The following is a 25265-nucleotide window of genomic DNA, read 5'->3' as shown; positions in this document are numbered from 1 at the left end:
GCAGGAAGGTAACTGACTGGTTACCATTCGTTTTTCATTTTTTTGTTCTGTTTTATTCAACATTGGGCCAGGTTCCCTGCTGTCCTTGTCGAGGCGCAGGGCTGGCTCGAGGGAGCTCGCTCCCGATTTACAGCAGTTAAATGAGAGCAGAGCCTGGGCCGTTGTCTCTATGCCAGTGACCACACCAATTATGGAAACCAAGATTTCAGCTAAATGACTGTAACCTTGCCCCACTGAGGCCGTTTTCACTCACTGTGGTCAGTGAGACTAGAGCGGTCAGTGTAATTTCCTGTTTCTAGTCAGTTTCAGGTACATGTTGTCCTGCCCCCCAGCCCAGCCCTGTTGTATTTGGGTTGGGGAGGCTGCCTGGGAATGCTCAAAACCGACCAAAAGCTGTTTTCTGGGAACGAATGGTGTTCCTCAGCCATGGCTGGGCTGGGGAGAAGCGGAGGAAGCAGTGGCTCAGGGCCCCAGGCAGCTCACGGGGCCCGATTAGTGTGCCTGTACTTACTGAACAAGTGTGTGTTGGGTTGTTATTGGTTTGGTTTGTGGAGTAATGTAAGCAGGGTGGGGAGGGGTAAGAGGGAGCCCCAAAATATCCTTGCTTAGGGTCCCATGGGCCAGCACCACCTGTGTTCATGAGACTGGTTCTTATTTTCCAAAACCGGAACGTGGGGCCTCAAATGCTGCTGTCCCGTTAAGTAGCATTTGTCTCCTCCCCTCTCGTGGCGCTCCCCGGGCTGTGCTGGACTGTTGGAAATGCCCGGCTGCTGGGCTCTGCTAACCATCTCTGCTTTCAAGCGCAGGTCACAGTGCTGCAAGGGGATGGCTTCCTTGCGACCCTCCTTTGTGTGCTGCTCTTCTTCCCTTGCCCTCTGGCAAGGATCGGTGCTGGCAGCTGCCATTGCCAACAGCCGACGGCCGAGGAGATCTGAGTTTGGACAGGGGGTACCAGGGGGCAGGTGGAGTCGTCTTTTCTTTCCGTGTGCTGGTGGCCTGGGGCCTCTTGTGGTTTTGGGTGGCTTTCCTTTCTGCATCAGGTTCTTTTCCTGTGTGTCTGTGTCTCTCCCTCGGGCTGTTTTCTTGTCCCTAGCCAGACTCCAGAGGGCAGGTCCTCCAGGTTCACCATATGATGATGTCACACAATGAATCCGTGCATCTCTGGCTCCTGGCGTTTGCCACTGAACCCTGCCCCGTTGGGTCCCTCCCTTCCTCCCGTACCCCACTCCCCACGCACTGGGAATCGGGCTGCTGATGAACAGTGGGGAGGAGCTAGTGAGAAGCCTGAGGAGGAAAGCCTTCCATTGAGTCACTGTCCCGCTCTCTCAGACCTGGGCAAGCAGGAGCGCACCTGAGCCGGCCAGAATGCAGCCAGACCTCCGCTTTTTGCCTTTTGTTCGCAGGCAGAGGCCCTGTCGTCGGGCTAGGCGCTGTGTGGACATAGAGTGAGACAGTCCATGCCCCAGGAGCTGATAGTCAGTGTAGGCGAGGGTGAGAGGGGAAAGACGTACAAGGAGGGGAACAGACTAACTTAGGGTCCCACAGCAGCTATGGGGCAGAGCTGCCAATATAAGCCAGGTTTCCTGCCTGCCAAGACCAAACTGTCTCTCAGGGCTAGTCAAAGTCTGGAGGGTTCCCGGAAGGTCCTTTGGCCTCTCTCTCTGGCTGTGTCCTGGGGACTCCTACACACAGAGGGGAGTGTGCAGGAAGCTGCATGGAGGGTGTCTGGACTGCAGGGCTAGTCCTAGATTCCCCAAGCCAGAAGGGACCACTGTGATCATCCTGTCACTCCAGTTTGAACTAAAGCAGATCTCTTAGAACCATCCAGTCTTGCTTTAACATTGCCAGGGCTGGAGAAGCCGCCACAACCTGGGTAAGTTGTTCCCCTCACTCTTAAACACTGGCACCTTCTTTCCAGCCTGAATGTGTCTAACTTCCACCTCCTCACCCTGCATCTTGTTAGGCAGGGCTCTGCTAGATTGAAGCGCTCGTTACGACACATTTGGTCCCCAAGCCCTTGCCCTGTCTCTGCTTCCCAATGGGATCTTTCCTTTTCTCTTGGTTGCCAGGAGAACCAAGACAAACACAATGTGATTAAACTAAAAACAAACCAGAGTAAATAAATTCAGGCCGCAGGGGACTTTGGCACAAGCCCAGGGCCTGCCTCTGTCCTGCATGGAGGAAGCAGCTGCATCTTTGCTGTCTAGGAGCAAAGACTGCTCGTCCCAGCATACACCGCTCTCTTCTGAGCCAACCGGCTTGGTCCCCTTTCGTGCTGGGATGGGAATTCATTCTTAAGGCTGTTTGGAGCACTGGATGCTGTGGCCTGTAGTCCATGGTCTGAGAGCTGGTGTGTAGTGAGCTGTGGATTTTCTTGGACTGCCCTTTGGTCCCCCTGTGACCTACAGCATTCAGTTCTATCCCAAGGCCTCTAAGGAAGACCGTAGGTAGTGGGTCCCCCCGGAGGGAAGGACCCTGCATGCGTCAGCTGGTTGTAATATGGAGTGTCCACCTCTGTGTGTTCTTGGTCTCGGCCTCATCCTGTAGCTGCCAGTGCTAAGGGACTGGCGCACTGCAAGGCAGGAGAGCTGCACAGTAGTTGCGTAGATGGCGTATAACTGGGGTGAGCCATAGAACAAGGAGAAGGTCAGGAGGGACTGCAGAGAATTCTCCAGGAGAGCCAGGCCCCTGCCCTGAACAGACACACCCGGTGAATGCAAAGCAGCTTCTTGTCCGAGTTCTTTGCAAGATGGTTGTCAGGGCTGGTATGAACTGGGGCAGGGATGGCACAGTCTGAGCACTGCACGTGTGGGGAGGCATCCGCAGGAAATGCTTCTGTGGCAGGGTTGCAGGCACCTGTCTCCATACTGGGTTGGTGGGTACAGATGCCATGGAGACAGCTCTCAGCCAAAGTGAGGGAGCCTGCCCAAAGCCCACCTCTGCCACGTCCTTGTCCCCTTTCCAGCTACGGTGAAGGAGTGACAAACCTCAGGGCCACAATCTGTGAGGTTACGGCTATTGGGCAAGCAGTGGAGAACAGCCTAGAAGCCAGGGAGTGAGGGACACCGGCTCCCCACAAAAAACAAGTCGATAATTCCCCCCCCCAAATAACCCCCCTCCTCTTCCGTGTCTGCTCTGGTTCTGGTGGTGCAGCTTCCCTTGACTGATGGGCACAAGCGTCCATCATCTTCCGTCTCACTGAGCAGAGGGGGGCTTCAAGGTGCGGGGCCCTTTCCTGAGGCCTCAGTGTGTTGCAAAGGGGAAGGGGATTTCCCTGTGCTGTTGCCCCCCCTGCTGCTGCTGCAACGTCTGCTTCCCACACGGGGCGGCTGGCAGCTTCTGATGTACTGAATGATGTGGTTGTGTTTGCTAACACCCTCCTCTCCTTTACCTTTCTCCCCACAGACTGATAATCCATCGGCATCCCAGCTTGACAAGGTTCGTGGCATGGGTGTAACTTCCTTCTGGGGGGCGGAGCGAGGGGCACGGACATGCTTTGCTTCTGGGCAGTGTTTACTGTGACATTGAAATGCTGTGGGGGGGGCGTGGAGCCCCTGGGCTTTGTGCTGCTGGACATGTTACAGGGTGTGCCCAGACCTCAGACTCCCAGTCACCTGTGTTCACTCCCATGTTCACAGGCCTGCTCGTTCACACCCACACTTCCATTCACCCCGTCTCACATCCACGCACTGGTGTACACACACTGGCATATAGACATGTAGGCCTATGGATGCACACTTCAACACTTCTGTATGTGTACGTGCACTAACAACTCCGCAGAGAGTCACACGGCTAAAGCACCATATCCACGCACCATCACATTCACTCAGACAGCCCATGCCACGTACAGTCTGTCCCTTTCCTTGCAGTGTTTGTCACGCAAATGACACCCGGACGAGCCTTATAGGGTTAATGAAATGCTACGCCCTGGCTGAGAGAGCGAGGCGCTGAGAGGTCGAATGCGTTGTGTAGGTGCTGTGGACATGGCAGTGCAGACAGCACAGAGGAAAGAGAAGAAGAGATGGTCTCAGAGGAGAGCTGAAAATAGACAGGCCATTAGACTCTGTCAGAGAGATGCAGAAATCTCCTCCTGTCAGAGAGATGCAGAAATCTCAGAAGCTGCAGAGGAGGAAGCCATTGCGCCAGCACTGGGAGGGCATGTTGAATAGGCCGAGGGGAGGCTGGTGCAGGATGCGTGGGGAGTAAGAGAGAGAGGTCTGTGAAACAGGCTGGGGAAAGCCCGTGGCGGGGCGTGCCTGGGCAGCCAGCCGAGGTGTCCGAGTTTGGGGGCATGTGTGTGTGGCCCGGGGAGAGCTAGGACTTACGAGCTGGCTAGCGCCCTGGGTGTGCATTGCACTTTGCAGGTAAAGGAAGTGGCTCAGTTCCTGCCCTGAGGAGCTTACAGTGGAGATGAAATCCAAGTGATGGCAGTACCACGTGGTGGAAAGAGGCTAGCCCAGGGGGCTGCCGTAGGCCAGGGGAGAGGGAATGGAGATGGCGCCACAGGAGGAGGTGAAGCCAGGGCTGATTCTGGCAGAGAACAGGAGGCGGCAATAGGCAGGTTTCCAGGCATAGGAAATGTGGGAGGAAAAAGAGGATTCGGGGGGCAGAGGAGGGCCCCGATGTAAAGGCAAACAGAAGTTTGATAGGGGATCAGTCCCTGAGCAGTGTGTGTAGCCCGCTCCTGGCGGACTGTACCCTGCTGACAGACACAGATCAAATGTAGAGCTGGTTCCTGCCTCAAAGAGCTCGCAGGCCAAGGCCAGACAGGACGAGGACAAAGGATGCAGCACCATTTTAAAACCCTCTTTGCCTAGGTGTATTCTCCTTCTTCGGAGCGGCAGGCTCTTGCCCCGTGCCTGTTTGGGTTCGTTGGCTGTAGTATAGCAGTGACAGCTCTGCAATACCTACGTATTATAGTAATATTTACGGTCCAGACCAGCTTTCGTGTTTGAAATCCAACTGCGCTGAGTGCTCTAAAATCTACACGACTACTCGGATTGCCCCGTTGTGTCTCCTTCAGTGCGGGGTTCGGTAACTGATCCAGATTTGGGGCCATTTGACCAATGATCCCCTCGGTAGAACCCCCTGGGGAAAAAACAGTTTGTCTTAAAGTTGACAGATTCTGGTGACCTATTTTTGCTCGCAGGTAGAACTCAGATCCTCACTCCAGCATGTCCAGCGCTCAAGGGTTACCCCAAGACAGGGCTTGGCACCCACCAGCCCTGGGGAGGATCAAATGAAAACATGATTTGAAAAAGCATTGCTTCTCCAGTTAGACACGTCACAAGTATCATGTGCTTATCGACCCCTTTAATTAATTCCACTGCATATGTCCGGAGAGAGGCTAGCTATCTGGAAAAGTCACTGTGTGCCACAGGGTCTGAGTGGTTCTGAGGACGTGTTCTGCTCAGGGACTCTGAGCACCAAGCCAGATACTGTGAGTTCAGATCCAACCCGGGGTAGGAACAGGCAGTTAAAAAAGCAGGCATGTTGCTCCAGTCTGCTTCTGTCCCTGGCAGTCTTTAGATTGAGGAAACATAATCTGAGGACAACTGAGTATTCAGAAGGCGCTGAAACTGGGAAGAAAGTAAACTACACACGCTGATGCTCCCTGGGAGGGGTGAGTTCTTAGAGGTGGAAGAATAGGTGGGAATAGGGGAGCAGGGTTGGAGGATCAGGGGATGGGGAGTGGGAGAGGAGAGGAGAGGAGAGGAGAGGAGGAAGGGGTGGGACACTGGGAAGCGGGATATGGGGGGTGACTAATGGGGAGAGTAGGGACAGAGGCACCTGGCAGCCCCACATTCCTCTCTTATGTGTGCGCCACATGACCCCCCCATGTGAGTTGGGATCTGGGGGTCCCTGCTTCCTCCAGTGGTGTCTGAGCTCCACTCCCTCCACCCCGTGTGTGTCAGGATCTTGGGGGGGTCTGCTCATCTATGTGGGTGTGACCCCCTATTTCCTTGCCCCCCTCATGTGACCCAGGTTTTGGAGGGGTCTTGCCTTTCTGGGAGTGTCTGCACCCCCCTTCTAAATCCAATCATGTGATCTGGGGGTCACTACTCCTGTGTAGGTATCTGAACCCTGCTTCTGGCCCCCCTCATGTGAGCTAGGAGGATCTGGGGAAGCCCTGCCATTCTGGCATGGGGAGCTTGGAACAGGCATGAGGCTCAGAGCATGCACCAAGAAAGCACCCACTGACACACTGTTGAGGCTGGCTGGAGTGAGGAGCTGAGAACCGGTGTGCTAGGCTCTGCTCAAAGTCTCTAGTACTAGGGTGCAGAGACGGGAACACCCACTGCCAGGAGTGGAGCAGTTCATGGGGGAGGGATAGCTCAGTGGTTTGAGCATTGGCCTGCTAAACCCAGGGTTGTGAGTTCAATCCTTGAGGGGGCCATTTGGGATCTGGGGCAAAAATTGGGGATTGGTCCTGCTTTGAGCGGGGGGTTGGACTAGACGACCTCCTGAGGTCCCTTCCAACACTGGTATTCTATGATTCTATGTGTCTCAGGGCTGCTCTTTCAGGTTGTATTCATTTCCATGGGGTGTTCCCTTTCATCTGAGAACATCACATTGAGATAAATGGGCCACTTACCACCACTCTGAGCCTCTAATTGTGACGTCTGGAACCCACCCTGGGCAGAAATCTGAAAGAATCATAAACGTTTGGGGGAAATCTGCCTGTCACGGTGGTGGGGGTCTGGTTTGGGGTTTTTTAATAAATGGAATCGGAGTACAGCAGAATACTCAGATGTGCTGAATGTATTTTTGAGAAGAAAATGAATTACACATGCGAATGCTCGCTAGGAGGGAGAATGGTGATTAGAGGTGCAAGAGTAGGCGGTAATAAGGGTCTGCAGTGAGGGACCATTGACAGTTGTCCATTTTGAAATCTGTTTTGCTGGGCTTGAAGAAGCCCCCATGGCAAAGGGAAGCACTTCTCTTTTGGCCTGAAGGAAGCAAAGCGGTTTATTTGATCAAGTCAGGCACGGAGGGTTCATTAAAGGTGTTAAAAGTTCCGTACAGTCATGTATCATTTGAACAAAAGTAGCAGCTAGTGATTAGAGGGAGAAGATGGTAAAGAGCCCAGGGCCAAGAATGGACTTCCTGGGGCAGAGCAGGAGCCCCCTCCATGGATGGAGAACTAGCTGTTAGCTCAGGAGTAGACCCATTTCAGGAGGGGCACGGAGATGCCAGCATAGCTGTGAAGTGGACCAGAGAACAGTGGCTGCTCTGGGGTCAGCAAGAAGGAGCCTTTGTCAGCTCAGGAGAGGAGGCGGTTAACTCCATGGAGGAGAGAGATTCCATGCTGTGAGGGGGAAACCCTGGCTGACCTGGATCCAGGACACAGTGTGAGAGGGGCTGGGGAGATGAGAGGAAGTGACTCGCTCAGGCACTTTGCTGAGGAAGGGAAGGTCAGAGATGGGAGGAACTGAGAGAGGGCCCTGGGATGGAAAGTGGCAGGTAAAGAGATGGCGAAAGAACCAGAGGTCAGGTTGTCAGTGGTAGTACCATAGGGAGCCAGGTGGCCAATCAGAGATGTAGGGAGTGAAGGAAGGAAAGAGCTTTAAGAGCCTGTATGCCATTAGAAAGACCCAGGAGGGACAGTGGAGGGGTGGGGGGGAATAGAGTATGGTGAACAGGCAGGGCTATTTCATAGGGACGGTGATCCGGACCCAGGTGACGCCAAAGCCATGTCAGCCGGAGAGGGAAACGGCCACCAGGCTTTGGCCAGATTGGGGGAGATGCGGAGAGTCGATGGGGCAGAGAGATACAGGGAGATCAGGACCTGCAGGGAGAAGGCCCTTGCCCAATGGTGAGGTGGGAATGGACAGAGGGGAGTGAGGGTGGAGGGGAGCAGACAGGTTTTGTGAGCGAGGAGTGTAATTTGGAAGTGGACGGGGAGCCAGCGGAGGTGCTTTGAGATGCCGGGGCGGTCACCTGCTTTGTGAGCGTGAAGAGGTGGGGAAGCAGCAAAGGCTCACTCTGAGCAGATGGGGATCATCATGCTTGGCTGGCAGGGGGTGGGCTTGGGGCCTGGAGAAGAGGCGAATGATGCAGAGATGGAAATGAAGACGACAAGTGCCCAGGGGACTGAGGGAAGGGGAAATGAGACTTGTCCTGAGGGCAGCCCAGAGAGTGTTGGAGAGAGATCTCAGCTCCGGCTGCATGTCTGTGGCCCCCTTTGTTTGCCTGAGGAGATGGGGGGGGCACCTGGGCCCCCGTCGCCTGCCTGAGGGGATGGGGGGCACCTGGGCCCCCGTCGCCTGCCTGAGGGGATGGGGGGCACCTGGGCCCCCGTCGCCTGCCTGAGGGGATGGGGTATGTCTCAGCCATTGTAGTGTGTGTGTGAGCAGTCGGTGGGGAGAAGGGGGTGACTAGGCCTTGGAGCATGTGTGAGGAGATGGGAAGGCACTGGCCTACTGTCGCCTATCTGAGGAGATGGGGGGGGCATCTGTCGCCCCCTCCCACACCTGTTTGAGGAGGTGGGGGTGCAGCTCAACCATTGGAGTGCGTGTCTGAGGGGCAGGCAGAGAGCAGTGGGGGTCTGAAGGGTGAGCAGGGGGCATCTGAGGGGCGGGTGGGGAGCAGTGGGGATCTGAGGGGTGAGCAGAGAGCAGTGGGTCTGAGGGGCGAGCAAGGGGCGTCTTAGGGGTGGGTGGGAAGCAGGGGTGTCTGAGGGTGAGCAGGGAGCAGTGGGTCTGAGGGGCGAGCGGGGGGCATCTGAGGCGCGAGCAGGGGACGCCTTAGGGGTGGGTGGGAAGCAGGGGTGTCTGAGGGTGAGCAGGGAGCAGTGGGTCTGAGGGGCGAGCGGGGGGCATCTGAGGCGCGAGCAGGGGACGCCTTAGGGGTGGGTGGGAAGCAGGGGTGTCTGAGGGTGAGCAGGGAGCAGTGGGTCTGAGGGGCGAGCGGGGGGCATCTGAGGCGCGAGCAGGGGACGCCTTAGGGGTGGGTGGGAAGCAGGGGTGTCTGAGGGTGAGCAGGGAGCAGTGGGGGTCTGAGCGCGGGGAGGAGGAGGGGGTAGTTCTGGTTTGAAAGGTTGGGTCTCAGTCCTTGCTGTGTGTCTGGGAGAGGGCAAGGGGCGTGCTGGCCCCCACAACCTGGCAGAGATGGCGGAGGAAGGGGCCGTCTCTTCCCCATGACTTGTCTTTGGGAACCGAGGCCTCAGGCTCCGTCGTGCGATTCAGGGTGTCTTGGCCTGTTCCACGTTTGGAGAATCCCCCAGCTCCCTGCACAGCCGTGGAGCAGGCCCCCGACTCGGGCCCTTGGGGTGCCGACTCATGCCCGGGCGAGTCCGTGGGCCCAGCCAGAGCTTGTGAAGGGTGAGAACGTGGCGGTGAAGGCCGAGGCAAGGGGTGCTGCAGGGGGCCAGACCAGGCCAGGCTGGAGGTTAGTCCAGAGGGAAGGAGGTGCCTGGTAGTGCCAAGGCAGGCCGAAGGGGCGTCATGCTGACCTAGGAGGATGGGGACAGGTGAGAGCAGGCTCAGAGCTCAGAGGGGGTTGTGTGTGTGGGGTGACAGGCCGGCGGGATCAGGCCGTAGTGGGATGTACACACCAACCAGAACAGACCACCCGTTCTGTGATGCGTGCAGACCCTTCCCTGCCACCCCACCCGGCCTTCTCCTGCACTCAGCCAGCAGGCCTCTGCTCGGAAACCAGCTGTCCCCATCTTGCCCCTCCCCTGTATTTGGCCCAGATGCTGTGACCCCACCTCCCCACTGGCCTGGGGCAGGAGCTGCTGAGGGAAGGGGATGGGGTCTGTTTGCTCTTTAGAAGGGTTAGCCAGCTGTGCACCATAGCCAGATGCTGCTTCTGGGCTAGGGAAACAAGCCGCAGAGTGTATCCAGCCCACCCCAAACACCCTTCCTACCTCTGCCCATCTCTGCGCTGGGCTGATTGCAAGAGCTCTTCCTCTAGCACGCTCTTCCTGCCGCTCTTCCTGCCTCACTCGATAATCCCTTCCTTCTTCCGCTCGTCTCCCTCGTTCTGTCACTTGCTGAGTGTCAGCTGTGTCTCCCTAGCAACAGGTCTTCTCCCAGCTGCAGACTGTGTGGCTATTTATAGACCCTGGCCTGCCAAGCGGCTGCTTTGGGCAGTTGCTTTCCATCAGTATAGGGCTGGGGAATGGGGACTGGATTGCCAGGGTGGCTCTTCTCTCCCTCCTGCTGCTGACCCCCCAGAATGGTGCAGAGGAGACCTGCAAGCCACAGCAGGGGGCTGAATGCAAGAGAAGGAACTGCATCGGGTAGTGACAGGGGGGAAAGGTTAGGGGGGAAATTTGAGTGCAGCTACAGCCTAAGAGGGGAGGCCCTGAGTTTCAGACCCTCATTGCACCTGTCCTGTGCACCTCGCATGCAGGCGGGGTGCTGCGAGCTCTGGCAAAGGCTTTGAAGTCAGGCAGACTACCTACAGAGAGACACCTGGATTCTGCAGTTTGAAGCCTGCAGGACTTTTGCTTGTACATAGTTTGGTCCTTTCACTTGGTCATTGGTCTGAGGTCTGACCCTGTGCAAAACAGATGGATTAAAAGGACAAGTCTGACCAGGAATAGCCCTGCTGTCTGCAAGTTAGGCCTGTGACTCTTCCATCCTGCCACTGCTCTTCCCTCCCACTTATACCTGGGTTAGCCAACTTCCTGCGCTCTCAGAGAGCTCAGCCCTGTGCCTGGAGCAAGCCTGCCAGAGACCGGTGGAGCTGCAAGAGCCCATGGGGACAGGGAGCCCCTGGCGACAAAGGCTCTGATTGATGTCACCTGTTCTGTCTGTGTCTGTGTGATTTCCTGAACTGGATCTCTCCATCCCAGATCCATGCCCCTTACCCATGGCACATGTTGGTGTTCTGCCATCCAGGCCAGACAGAGAGAGGCACACACATGAGAAGCGACAGAGGAAGGACTACTAGATAGATGAGGAGAAAGGGCGCCAAATTAAGCCCTAGGAGTAGGGGCAGCTCCCATTGTGTCCACCTACACCAGTGGGGAATGAGTCCATCAGGGTAGATGGAGCACTAGTGAGAAAGAGATGGAGAAATGCCACGTTGGGGGAGCCGGGGAAAGACTGAGGATGAGAGCTGTGGCCTTCACCTCAGGTCACCGGTTCCAGTGCAGCTCCAGTGGGAATCATTCCCACCTACGGGCGTTCAGTGGGGCTGGAGTGTAGCAAGCTGGGAGACTCAGGGCAGTTCTGTGTGGACAAGTATCCACATCACAAAGCCACCAGCGCAGTTTCCTGCATTGTTGGCAGCAAGGTCCTGGAGTCTGATCTGCCGCCTCACCTCAGAGGGGCTCACACTAGTTCAGGCTCAGGTATGCTGCTTTGGCATTGTATGGGGAGCGCTTGCCCTCCCGTTGCCCAGGCTGTGCCTTTCCTGTGGATGCACAGAGGCTTCAGTCTCCAGGGCTGTCAGGCTGGTGCCTGCTGATTTAGAGCCATGTGTGCCCTGGCACCACTTCCACAAAGCCCAGTGGGTGCGGTGTGCAGGCGGAAGGGTGGGAGTTGCCTTATGTAGGAGATTCTGGCAGAACAGTGATCCAGAAGGGACTGTAGCTTTCTTGCAGATTGGAAGCTGCAGCAGATGGATCTTGGGTTTGATGGTAAGGATTGTGCCCGAGTCTCCTACATTAGTAAGAGTGGAAATGGCCCCAAGCCAAAACTCCAGCTTGGGAATCAGATCCAAGCTCTCAGCTGAAACCTCTCTCTGGAATGGGCCGAACTTTGGGAAAGTCTGGATCCCAACCTGGGCTTTGGGTTGGTCCCATTGTAGAAAGATGAGGTTTGCATCTGCAGAGTGACTCCAGGATTTTGTTCTGGGATAAGTCTTGCTTAGGACAAGGTTCATTGGGTTCTACCCTGCAGCCCCTTGGCACCTGGGGCTCAGCCAGGTTGAAAACCTGGCCTGGCCTTGATTACCCTTTAAAGAGTGGAGCAGGCTACACCGGGAAACCCATGCTGAAGGGACCTTCCTGTGTCACGACAAAGTGTCCCTACATTTACCAGCAGCTCAGGGAATAATGAAAATGAGAGGCAAAGTGTTATTGTGCAGCTGCCCCTTCAAAATAATAACAAAATGCCAGATGCTGCCTGGATTCTGACTCCACAGAGCCCCTCGTGGCAATCGTGGTCAAAGTGATACTCAAAGGCCAAGCGTTGGGGACAGTGAGGCCACACAGGTGTGACCAAGGGCAACTAGCGATCTCCTCTCTTAGTGACGTGCTTATGTTGCCCCATCACTTTAGCAGCTGCACACCTCTCTTGGAGGATGTGTCTGTGGATCCACACATGTGCCTCAGACACACAACTTTGGAGTCTTTGTGTCAGTGTCCCTCGGGCTGCACATGCACTCCATGCCTCCTTGTGCTCCCATGTGAGGGTATAAAAGGTGGAACGGTCACAGCCCTCCCTCAGTTCCCATGTGCCCTTGTGGCTGCAGGACGGAACCTGGGCAGTGTCCAAACCATTTCTGTGGTTTCGAACTCATGAAGTTCCAAAGAGGATGGAGCTGGGCTGTTCTCAGTGGTAGCAGGTGACAGAACAAGGAGTAATGGTCTCAAGTTGCAGTGGGGGAGGTTTAGGTTGGATATTAGGAAAACCTTTTTCACTAGGAGGGTGGTGAAGCACTGGAATGAGTTCCCTTGGGAGGTGGTGGAATCTCCTTCCTTAGAGGTTTTGAAGGTCAGGCTTGACAAAGCCCTGGCTGGGATGATTTAGTTGGGGATTGGTCCTGTTTTGAGCAGGGGGTTGGACTAGATGACCTCCTGAGGTCCCTTCCAACCCTGATATTCTATGATTCCATGATTCTAAGTCTGAGGTTGTGGGGCTTGTCTGTTTCGGATTCATGTGAAGTAGTTATTCACACTAGATGGGATGTAGCTCTAGTGATCTCTGCGGGTTCCAGCTTGCAGTCCCACTCAGATCAGGATAGAGCATGGCATGCCAATACCCAGAGGCTCTTTGGGTTCCACCTCCATATTAAATATAAGGGTGGCGTCAGCATGCTCCATTTCTGCAGATTAAACACATCCCTTCGGCTCCCAGCAAGTTGATTTGTGTAGGGGTTGGAAGGATTTGCCCTTCTGCGCTGGTCTCTGGGATCCCCATCCCCATTGATATTTTGTTCAGATCCTTGCGGGCCTATGTCGGCTGTGCAGTGGCGCTGGGCCCTGCCTCACTGGAGCATGCTCAGTGGTGTTGGGTGTGAGCTGCCTCATGCTGACTTCTGGCGTTAATAACTTGTGCTACAGGGAGACAAAGCTGCCTGCTCCATGATCATGGCCCTAACAGGGTGAGATACAGTTCCCCCTGGTCCTGTTCAGTAGGAAACCTCCTCCCACTAACACCCCAAATGGACACATGCCCTGTTTCCCTCCTCTGTAGGGCTGCAGCCTCAGAGCAGCCTGGGCTAGAAGGTCTGATGCTGTGCACGTGTTGGACCCAAACAGGGAGGCCCTGCAGGGGCAGAAGTGGGAGGTGGTTGAACTGGCCCCCCTGGCTGTGGGGAGAGGCAGCCAGGACTGAGAACATCAGCGCTCCCAGGCTGGAAGCAGCTGTGTCCATGGCAGTGTTTGTGGTATTAGGGAGAGTGAGCTGGAAAGGTGTGTGCCCAGCACAGAGGCCCGGGAGCACCTTGAACCTGGCACAGAGAGAGACAGAGGCCCCAGATTCCAGGGGGGTTGCTCTGCCCTCACAGCAGGGGAGGAGCTTTTATTGCCAGTGCAGTTCTTGCCCCACCGCCACCTCCCCCCCAGGATGTGTGCAGGGATCAGGCCCTCATGCTGGGGGAGAAGGAGAGAGAGGCAGGATTTTAAGGTGGAATTCTCTGGGTTTGTGTTAAGGCGGCTAGGTGGTAGAGTCGCACGGATTCTTCTTGCTCCCCGAGGGAGCTTGCCGTTCTCTGAGCCTGGTCTGCAATAGCCTTGGGAGGCCGTCACGCACTGGTGCCGCTCCTCTGATGTGAGCGGTCATGGCAGTGCTGGGGTAGGGCTCAGGCATTCTCATCACCTTGTCATCTGCTATTACTGATAGGGAGGCAGCTTGTGGTTACTGCCTATGCCCATGGGGGCACATGTACACTCACTGGCCGGGCCACCTCCAGGGGCTAGGTTCATGGAAGGACAGTGAGGAGAGTGAATCCTGTCTCTAACTGTTATTTCTGCCATTCTCATCCGAACGGAACGCCATTGAGCTCCTTTGAACGAGCAGACAGTCGCCCATGGCAAAGTCGGGCTGCAGAGCCCTGATGTGAGCACTCAGCAGCCTTCAAGAGAACCTAGAAGTGCTAGGTCATGACACACAGTCTTTCTGCTTTGAGTCCTGTTCATCCCTTGCCCAGCCAGCCGGCCTGACTCTCTCTTGCCTTTGGGTGATGGACAGGCTGGATTTTTGGATGCTGGTGGAATGAGCACAGCCCTCTGAAGAGAGGAATCAGATAGCACCATGCCCGTCCCTGCTCACTGCGTGCCAAGGGCGAAGGTGTTTGATTCAGAGGCGCTGTGAAAGGCAAGACCCACGTGACTGACACAGAGCTGAGCTGAAATGTCTGCATGGGCTGATGAGCATGTGCACTCAGAGAAAGGGACCCGATTTGCACCCCCAGACATGTACCTTCCCCACCTCGCAGGCCTTGCATTGAGGGGCTTCTGGTTTGAACCAGGGTGAGAGCCTATAAACAGGCCACTGGTTTCCATCTTGATTGAAATGATTAGTGTTAGAGGCTGGGGACAATCTACCCAGGTGGAGCTGGCCTTTGGGTGAAGAGCCTTGAAAATGGAACCACAGTCAACTGGTCACTCGGGTTCAACGGAACAAGTAGCTGGTCACCTGTTCCGATGCAAGTGCCTGGGGGATCTGAAGCTGCTCCCCCCCCCCCCGCCACACACAGACATTCATGGGGCAAGTGAGTCAGTGATGTTTGGAGTGTGTCCCAAAGAACTAGCGTACTGCCCTGCCCCAGCTTCTGGGGCTGGCCTTGTCCGTAGGGATGTAGATTGGCTGTGTTTGAGATGGGTGGTAAAACACTGTTCTGTTGGCCCGGCATAAAACACTGCGACTGGCTGTGCCGGGGGCCGGGTTTCACTGCACATTGGGGTTCTGTCCTATGTCCGTCTGTCATTACCATCTCTTCCTCATTCACTGGCAGGTTGCTGTGTAGCATGACACCATCTCTGCCAAACCTCTCCTGTCCTCCTGGGGGCACTTCTCTCAGGGCATGGGTCTGGCCTTTCCTGTTGGGCTGCACTGCAAAAACTCTGTCAGGCCTTTTGCATCTCCTATCTCAGCTGCTACTACAGCCTGACACCCCATTTGTGTCCTTTGGGCCATTCAAAATGCTGTTGAGAAGGTCAGCTGCCTGACCCATTGCTAAGACCATGTTACCCCCTCTGAGCCCCTTCCCTCCTGGGTCTACCACATCAAATACAGGCTCCTTGTTCTCACCTTTGGCACCTTCACTCTGTCCTCTGGCATCTCCCATCCGCTCGGCTCTGTCATTGACACCAGCCTTCAAAACCTGTGTGTCAACTTCTCCCACTAGCAGCTTCACTCTTCCCTCCACCTGAAATGCCACCACCAACCCTACCCATCAATCTGCTCCTTCAGATCCTTCCTCCAGCCCCTCTTCTACTGCGCCAGCCACTGGAAACTGCCAGCTGGTAACTGCTAATATAAACATTGACTCGAAACTAGGTAGGAATGCCCAGAGCTGGGCTGTGTAAGCACAAGCTCCTCTCACTGTCACCCCATGGTTGTTAAACATGCTCAGCATGTCTTGTCTAAAGTGAGATTATAACCTCTTCAGGGCAGAGGAGACACATTTGTGTAGACCCCAGTACCCTGGGGCTCCGATCCTGATATTGCTGTGTCTGCAATCACTGTAGTAACAATAAAGAAGGATAGGCACAAATTTTCCTCATCCCTTTTTGATGATACTTCCTTTGTACTGCCCGATAAGTGGAGGAAAACTTTCTTGCATTCCCTCATGTTCAGACGTTGCCACAGAAAGTGTCTTTGCCTCAGTCTCTTTGGTGCACAATCATTTCTCGCTGGGGTGGGACTGTGCTTTGTGTCTCCTAGTTTCCACCTCCACTTTGTGGTCACGGACTGTGTATCGGTTGTAGCTTTACGCGTTGTCCTGTACTGAGGTAACTGCGAGTGACGGGACTGTGCGGGGATCTGTTGAGTGGATCCCGTTCTCATTTAGACTCCTTTTCGGATCCTCTCGCTCTGCAGCAGAGGGAGTGTTTGCTGCTTTGGTTGAGGTGGCACCAGGGTCTGAGTGCTCCTTCCTGATTGGCAGGGGGAACGGGCCTGGTTCTTCTCCACAGCCAGACTTGCCGGGGTTCCCGTGCACCCGGCGTATTTGTTTGAGACTGAACAGTTGGGTTTTGTCCCATTGGTGTAATTGGCTGTTAAAGTGGATCCCGAGGCTTAGATCCCAGACAGCTGCATGGGTTGGGTTGTGCTGTCGGAGGCTGTGTCTAGCTAGTGGTTTCACTGTGGCACAGTTCACTTTAACCCTCTGCTCAGTGTGCTGGTACACGGATCATAGAATCAAAGAATATCAGGGTTGGAAGGGACCTCGGGAGATCATCTAGTCCAACCCCCTGCTCAAAGCAGGACCAATCCCCAATTAAATCATCCCAGCCAGGGCTTTGTCAAGCCTGACCTTAAAAACTTCTAAGGAAGGAGATTCCACCACCTCCCTAAGTAACGCATTCCAGTGTTTCACCACCCTCCTAGTGAAAAAGTTTTTCCTAATATCCAACCTAAACCTCCCCCACTGCAACTTGAGACCATTACTCCTTGTTCGGTCATCAGCTACCACTGAGAACAGTCTAGATCCATCCTCTTTGGAACCCCCTTCAGGTAGTTGAAGGCTGCTATCAAATCCCCCCTCATTCTTCTCTTCCGCAGACTAAACAATCCCAGTTCCCTCAGCCTCTCCTCATAAGTCATGTGTTCCAGTCCCCTAATCATTTTTGTTGCCCTCCGCTGGACATTTTCCAATTTTTCCACATCCTTCTTGTAGTGTGGGGCCCAAAACTGGACACAGTACTCCAGATGAGGCCTCACCAATGTCGAATAGAGGGGAACGATCACGTCCCTCGATCTGCTGGCAATGCCCCTACTTATACTTACACTAATGCCATTGGCCTTCTTGGCAACAACGGCACACTGTTGACTCATATCCAGCTTCTCACACAAATGAAGGTCATTGAAGTCACACAAATGAGGGTCATTCTTGTCATTTGCCAGCTTGTGCAGATCAAGGAGTGACTGGTTCACATTCTTTTCCAGGTGCAAGGCACACTCCATTGCTGTCAACCCATTCTCCTATGTAACCCCTAGGTCCTTCTCTGCAGAACTGCTGCCTAGCCATTCGGTCCCTAGTCTGTAGTGGTGCATGGGATTCTTCCGTCCTAAGTGCAGGACTCTGCACTTGTCCTTGTTGAACCTCATCGGATTTCTTTTGGCCCAATCCTCCAATTTGTCTAGGGCCCTCTGTATCCTATCCCTACCCTCCAGCGTATCTACCTCTTCTCCCAGTTTAGTGTCATCTGCAAACTTGCTGAGGGTGCAATCCACACTATCCTCCAGATCATTTATGAAGATATTGAACAAAACCGGCCCCAGGACTGACCCTTGGGGCACTCCACTTGATACCGGCTGCCAACTAGACATGGAGCCATTGATCACTAGCCGTTGAGTCCGACAATCTAGCCAACTTTCTATCCACCTTATAGTCCATTGATCCAGTCCATACTTTTTTAGTTTGCTGGAAAGAATACTGTGGGAGACCATGTCAAAAGCTTTGCTAAAGTCAAGGAACAACACGTCCACTGCTTTCCCCTCATCCACAGAGCCAGTTATCTCGTCATAGAAGGCAATTAGATTAGTCAGGCATGACTTACCCTTGGTGAATCCATGCTGACTGTTCCTGATCACTTTAACAATCTAACGATTGCTCCCCTGGGTCCATTTTGTGGTTCTTTAAAGTTCAATCCCGGGTGCTAGACTGAGTCTCTGGCATTATTCAAGTCTTTAAAGCCAATAAAGATCTTCTCTAGTTCTTCACGTTAGCTAATGAGCCTCCTCGGGGTAATGATGTGGCTCGTTCCTCAAGGAGGTCTCCAGTCTGACCTGCCTGGATAAACCTGATGGGGGTGGTCAGTTCTGCCGACTATGGGGAGGCAGAAATGTATCCTTGGAAGGGGAGTTGGAGACAGAGAGACTCCGAGTAGTTCCTGCTCCAGTTTGATTCACAGTCTCTGCCCAAGTCCTGTTCACCTGGAACAGTGATGGCAACAGCTCCCACCAGGCTGCCCAAGGCAACGCCGTGTTCACACCAGTAGCTGGCTTCCTTCTCTGAGCTGTGTGCTCTGTCCTGCTCCTAGCACACTGCGCTGGTGCCCTGCCTGCACCCTGGGCAGCCCCTCAGACCTGAGGGAGACCATTGTTCTCAACAGGAAACACAGGCTCATTCCAATGGGCCCAAGGCGTTTACTCCCTTTTGGCCAGCTGCTCTGCAACACAAAGGAGCATCTCAGACAGGTTCAGTGCCCCACAGGAGCCAGCCTCTCTGCCAGTCCATGTCGAGACAGAGTGCTTACTGTCCCACTTAACCACTCTCCAGGTGCCCCAGCCTTGGGGGGCCTTTGTGCAGGGCCCTTCCCACGTAACACTTTCTATGGAGCGTTCCACCACTCCAGAGCTTGCTTTGCCATGCACATGCCATGCACTGCTGCTGGCAATGGTGTCTCTCTAGTTGTTTGGGCATCTTGGCTTTTGGGTCTGGAGCAAAGAGTCAAACTGACCACATCTCAGGGCAGTGTCTGAGCGGGAGCCTTAGGGGCAGTAAAGCTTTGTATGTCTTAACAAGGTGCATTGGTTTTTAAATTCAAGTACAGACCCCTGTGTGAACACTCCTCTATCAGGTTACAGTTGGTTTATATCATAGAATCATAGACTATCAGGGTTGGAAAGGACCTCAGGAGGTCATCTAGTCCAACCCCCTACTCAAAGCAGAACCAATCCCCAATTTTTGCCCCAGATCCCAAATGGCCCCCTGAAAAATTGAACTTGCAACCCTGGGTTTAGCAGGCCAGTGCTCAAACCACTGAGCTATCCCTCGCCCCCATCAATTTACCTTTATTTGGTAAGGATTGAACTAAGGCTCACTTGATATAGAAGACGTTGAAATTGGTTTAATTGTGTTCACCAAGGGGTTCGAACCAGTTTAATTAAATCAGTTTTAAAACACACTGTTAGTTAAACCAGCATAATTTGTAATACAGACACAGCCTGAGAACGGAAGGGACAAGTAACTCCAGGCACAAGCTGACATGTGGGTACAGATAACCACCTGATACTGTCACATGGGTACCAGAAACAGGCATGGGTAGCCACATGGGCACACGCTGACACAAAGGTTACAGGGAACTGTGCACTGTCTCAGGCTGACACACAAGCACTAATAACATGCACACAAGCTAATGTTTAAACTCTCCCTCCATCAATAGAGTCTCACTTCCGGGGCACCAGTTTTGGGCAGTCAGGAGACCGTGCACACACGTGACTTGATACAATAATTCTTTAGTGACATAACAAACTATACAGGTGCTGTGAAAGTGTACAGCCACAGGTACTGTACCTGTCAGAGCCAGCCAGGGAGTCCCATGAACCCGTGTCCTCAGGCTCCCAACTTAAAGGAATTAGAACGCCTCAGTTAGCATTAGAGAAGGCTTTTCACTTGGGAAGAGCCTTTCAAATGAAACCACCAGCAGTCCTTAGGCATGGAAGAAACAAGCAGCTAGTCTCCCAGTGTCTCATGTGACTGAATAGGCCAATCCGAGATTTGCATGATCTTTGGCAGTTATTGCAAATGTCTGTATCTTGCCTGGGAGCTGCTTGCTTCCTACGAAGCAGAAGGAGGGGCAGGTGTTATTACCATTATAGACAGTATTGGCAAGGTCATTACTGGAATAGTGCCCAGTTCTGGTGTCCACATTTTAAAAAGGTTGTTGAAAACATGGAAAGGGTTCAGAAAAGAGCTGCAGAAGTTATTTGAGGTCTATTTGGCTTATCACAGGGAAGCTGAAGAGGTGACTTGACTACAGTCCATAAATATCTACACATGAAGATTTCTGATAGTGAGAACTCTCTAATTTAGCTGACAAAGGCAGAGTGAAATCCAATGGCTGAAAGAAAAGGAGTAATTGTGGCACCTTAGAGACGAACAAATTTATTTGAGCATAAGCTTTCGTCTGTATGGTAACACCCATTGTTTCATGTTCTCTGTGTATATAAAATCTCCCCACTGTATTTTCCACTGAATGCATCCGATGAAGTGAGCTGTAGCTCACAAAAGCTTATGCTCAAATAAATTTGTTAGTCTCTAAGGTGCCACAAGTCCTCCTTTTCTTTTTACGGATACAGACTAACACGGCTGCTGCTCTGAATCCAATGGCTGGAAACTTAAACTAGACAAAATTCAGACTGAATAAGGTGCAAATGTTTACCATTGAGGGTAATTAACCATTGGCACAATTTACTAGGGGTGTGAATGATTCTCCGTGCAGTCTTTAAATCAAGATTGTGTGTCTTTCTAAAAGATGCCCTAGGCTTGAGACAGGAATCACGTGGTGAAATTCTCTGGCCTGCATTATACAGGAGGGCAGACTAGACAATCATAACAGTCCTTTCTGGTATTAAAATGTGTGACTCTGTGACCATTCCCCAAATCCTCAGGTTGGCTTTGTGCATGGTGGGATGATTACTGGGGCTGGCTGTGCTTGAGTTTGCTTCCATGACACTTTGTACTTGCTGTTCTTGATCTGCTGGCATGTTGCTCTGTAGCCTGCCACCATCTCTGTCAAATCTCTCCCTGTTCCCCTGGGGCAGGGCAGGGGAGGGACAGAACAGCCATATAAATTCAGGACTTTATACTCCCCTGAATCCTCAGTGGATCCCCCATTGGCATGAGAGTCACAGAGATCAAGGGGAGGATACAGCTTTGTGCTAGAACTCACCTTTGTTTTTTTCTTCAGTGTCTGCACCATGCTCAAAACGAAAAGGAGGACTTGTGGCACCTTAGAGACTAACAAATTTATTGGAGCATAAGCTTTCGTGAGCTACAGCTCACTTCATCGGATGCCTTCAGTGGAAAATACAGTGGGGAGATTTTATGTACACAGAGAACATGAAACAATGGGTGTTACCATACAGACTGTAATGAGAGTGATCAGGAAAGGTGAGCTATTACCAGCAGGAGAGTGGGGGTGGGGTGGGAGGGGGAACCTTTTGTAGTGATAATCAAGGTGGGCCATTTCCAGCAGTTGACAAGAAAATGTGAGGAACAGTAGGGAGGGAAATAGTTTTACTTTGTGTAATGACACATCCAGTCCCAGTCTTTATTCAAGCCTAAGCTAATGGTGTCCAGTTTGCAAATTAATTCCAATTCAGCAGTCTCTCGTTGGAGTCTGTTTTTGAAGTTTTTTTGTTGAAGTATTGCCACGTTTAGGTCTGTAATCGGGTGACCAGAGAGACTGAATCTTCTCCAAGTGGTTTTTGAATGTGTTAATTCTGGACGTCTGATTTGTGTCCATTTATTCTTGTATGTAGAGACTGTCCAGTTTGGCCAGTGTACATGGCAGAGGGGCATTGCTGGCCCGTGATGGCATAGATCACATTGATAGATGTGCAGGTGAACGAGCCTCTGATAGTGTGGCTGATGTGATTATAGTGATGTGGACACTATGATGGTGTCCACTGAATAGGTATGTGGATACAGTTGGCAACAGGCTTTGTTGCAAGGATAGGTTCCTGGGTTAGTGTGTTTGTTGTGTGGTGTGTGGTTGCTGGTAAGTATTTGCTTCAGGTTGGGGGGCTGTCTGTAAGCGAGGATTGGCCTGTCCCCCAAGATCTGTGAGAGTGATGGGTCATCCTTCAGGATAGGTTGTAGATCCTTGATGATGCGTTGGAGAGGTTTTAGTTGGGGGCTGAAGGTGACGGCTAGTGGTGTTCTGTTATTTTCTTTGTTGGGCCTGTCCTGTAGTAGGTAACTTCTGGGTACTCTCCTGTACCATGCTCAGCATCTGCTCCCATTTGGGCCACTGCTACCTCTGCCCTTTGTCTCTGTTCCTTCCCATTCCCTTCTCTTTTCCGCTGCTATCTAGCGAGTACTGATATGGCCCCGTCACTGGGGTATCTGAGAACCTCACAGCCTGTAAGGACTTTGACCTTGCAGCCCCACCAGGAGTCAGGGCAACTGGAGAACTGAGACACAGAGTTACTGAGTGACTTGCCAAGGTCACATAGAAAGTCTTTGGAGGAGCAAGGGATTGTACATGGTTCTCCTAAGTGCCAGGACAGTGCTCTAACCACTAGACCACCCTTCCTCTCGTCTCTCTGTCTCTGCAGGTCTCCTCTGTTCTTCCCTCTACATTTCCTTCTCTGCAGCACCTCACAGTTCCCATTCCCCGAGGGCTGCACTCCTATCCACTTCCCTGTTACATCCGCTAAAATGATCAACGGTGGAGCAGTTAATGTTGACACTCAAGTGTCTTCCTTTGGAGCCGATGTCCTCATGAGAGCAAGAGCAGATAGGGGAGTTCCACCTGTTTCAGGCTGCCTGCAGACTCAGGCAGATACCGTGCTAGTTCACATTTGGAAGGTTATCTCTGCAGCCACAAGGGATAGAAACTGGTTTTTAAATGAAAGCTGAGATTCTCTTCAAGCTGGGAGTGTGATGCAGGCCACATAAATACACCATGCAGGCTGGATTCGACCCACAGGCCATATGTTTGAAACCCCTGCCTAGGTGAACATCTCTGAGATCTGGCTTTTTCTGTCCATCTACACCACTAAAACTCTCATCCAGGCCCTTTTTATCTCCTACCTCACAACTGTAGCCAACTTCCCTGTAGTTTTCCTGATACCCACTTCACCCCACTCCTCATAATCATTCAGAATGCTGCCACAGAGATTATGAGAACGGCCACACTGGGTCAGACCAATGGTCCATCTAGCCCGGAGTCCTGTCTTCCGAGAATGGCCAGTGCCAGGTACCCCAGAGGGAATGAACAGAACAGGGAATCATCAAGTGATCCATCCCCTGTCGACTACTCCCAGCTTTCAGCAAACAGAGGCTAGGGATACTTCAGAGCATGGTTTTGCATCTCTGCCCATCCTGGCTAATAGCCATTGATGGACCTATCCACAATGAAGTTATCTAGCTCTTTTTTGAATGCTGTTATAGTCTTGGCCTTCATATCATCCTCTGGCAAAGAGTTCCACAGGTTACTTGTATGCTGTGTGAAGAAATACTTCATTGTGTTTGTTTTAAACCTGCTGCCTAGTAATTTCATTTGGTGACCCCTAGTTCTTGTGTTATGAGAACTTCCTTATTTACTTTCTCCACACTAGTTATGATTTTATAGACCTCTATCATATCCCCCCTTAGTCATCTCTTTTCCAAGCTGAAAAGTCCCAGTCTTATTAATCTCTCCTCATATGGAAGCTGTTCCATACGCCTAATCATTTTTGTTGCCTTTTTCTGTACATTTTCCAATTCCAGTATATCTTTTTTGAGATGGGGCGACCACATCTGCACACAGTATTCAAGCTGTGGGCGTACCATGGATTTATACTGAGGCAATATGATATTTCCTGTCGTCTTATCTATCCCTTTCCTAATGTTTCCCAACATTCTGTTCACTTTTTTGACTGCCGCTGCACATTGAGTGGATGTTTTCAGAGAACTATCCACAATCACTTGCCCCATAACCTCAGCTGTGCAGAACACAATGCCATCCACAGCCTCAGAAACAACTCTGACATCATAATCAAAAAGGCTGACAAAGGAGGTGCTGTTGTCATCATGAATAGGTCGGAATATGAACAAGAGGCTGCTAGGCAGCTCTCCAACACCACTTTCTACAAGCCATTACCCTCTGATCCCACTGAGAGTTACCAAAAGAAACTAGGTTTCAGAGTAGCAGCTGTGTTAGTCTGTATTTGCAAAAAGAAAAGGAGTACTTGTGGCACCTTAGAGACTAACCAATTTATTGGAGCATAAGCTTTCGTGAGCTACAGCTCACTTCATTGGATGCATCCGATGAAGCGAGCTGTAGCTCACGAAAGCTTATGCTCCAATAAATTTGTTAGTCTCTAAGGTGCCACAAGTACTCCTTTTCTTTTTGCAAAAGAAACTATACCATCTGCTCAAGAAACTCCCTGAAAAAGCACAAGACACATATCCGCACAGACACACCCCTAGAACCCCGACAAGGGGTATTCTGTCTGCTACCCAAGATCCATAAACCTGGAAATCCTGGATGCCCCATCATCTCAGACATTGGCACCCTGACAGCAGGATTGTCTGGCTATGTGGACTCCCTCATCAGGCCCTATGCTACCATCACTCCCAGCTATCTTCGAGACACCACTGACTTCCTGAGGAAACTACAATCCATAGGTGATCTTCCTGAAAACACCATCCTAGCCACTATGAATGTAGAAGCCCTTCACACCAACATTCCACACAAAGATGGACTACAAGCCATCAGGAACAGTATCCCTGATAATGTCACGGCAAATCTGGTGGCTGAACTTTGTGACTTTGTCCTCACCCATAACTATTTCACATTTGGGGACAATGTATACCTTCAGATCAGCGGCACTGCTATGGGTACCCGCATGGCCCCACAGTATGCCAACATTTTTATGGCTGACTTAGAACAATGCTTCCTCAGCTCTCATCCCCTAATGCCCCTACTCTACTTGCGCTACATTGATGACATCTTCATCATCTGGACCCATGGAAAAGAAGCACTTGAGGAATTCCACCATGATTTCAACAACTTCCATCCCACCATCAACCTCAGCCTGGACCAGTCCACACAAGAGATCCACTTCCTGGACACTACGGTGCTAATAAGCGATTGTCACATAAACACCACCCTATACTGGAAACCTACTGACCACTATTCCTACCTACATGCCTCCAGCTTTCATCCAGACCACACCACACGATCCATTGTCTACAGCCAAGCTCTACGATACAACCGCATTTGCTCCAAACCTTCAGACAGAGACAAACACCTACAAGAGCTCTATCAAGCATTCTTACAACTACAATACCCACCTGCTGAAGTGAAGAAACAGATTGACAGAGCCAGAAGAGTACCCAGAAGTTACCTACTACAGGACAGGCCCAACAAAGAAAATAACAGAACGCCACTAGCCCTCACTTTCAGCCCCCAACTAAAACCT

General features: G+C 52.4%; 1 protein-coding gene across 5 annotated transcripts in view; it reads left to right on the top strand.

Moving 5' to 3' along the window:
* The window catches only part of DNMT3A (DNA methyltransferase 3 alpha), a 253453-nt gene that overhangs the window by 143614 nt on the left and 84574 nt on the right, over nucleotides 1-25265 (top strand). For 4 of the 5 annotated variants that reach the window (XM_084624716.1, XM_084624715.1, XM_084624718.1 and 1 more), the window contains exon 7: nucleotides 3406-3438. The exons of the other annotated variant lie outside the window; for it this stretch is intronic. In XM_084624716.1, the coding sequence (XP_084480842.1) occupies nucleotides 3406-3438 (33 nt within the window). The remainder of the gene's footprint in view (nucleotides 1-3405; nucleotides 3439-25265) is intronic. 5 annotated transcript variants of the gene reach the window in all.

This window comes from Lepidochelys olivacea (assembly GCF_965140295.1).
Source record: "Lepidochelys olivacea isolate rLepOli2 genome assembly, chromosome: 3".
Classification (NCBI taxonomy): Eukaryota; Metazoa; Chordata; order Testudines; family Cheloniidae; genus Lepidochelys; species Lepidochelys olivacea.
The sequence above is the reverse complement of the archived record's forward strand: the minus strand, read 5'-3'. Positions and strand labels throughout refer to the sequence as shown.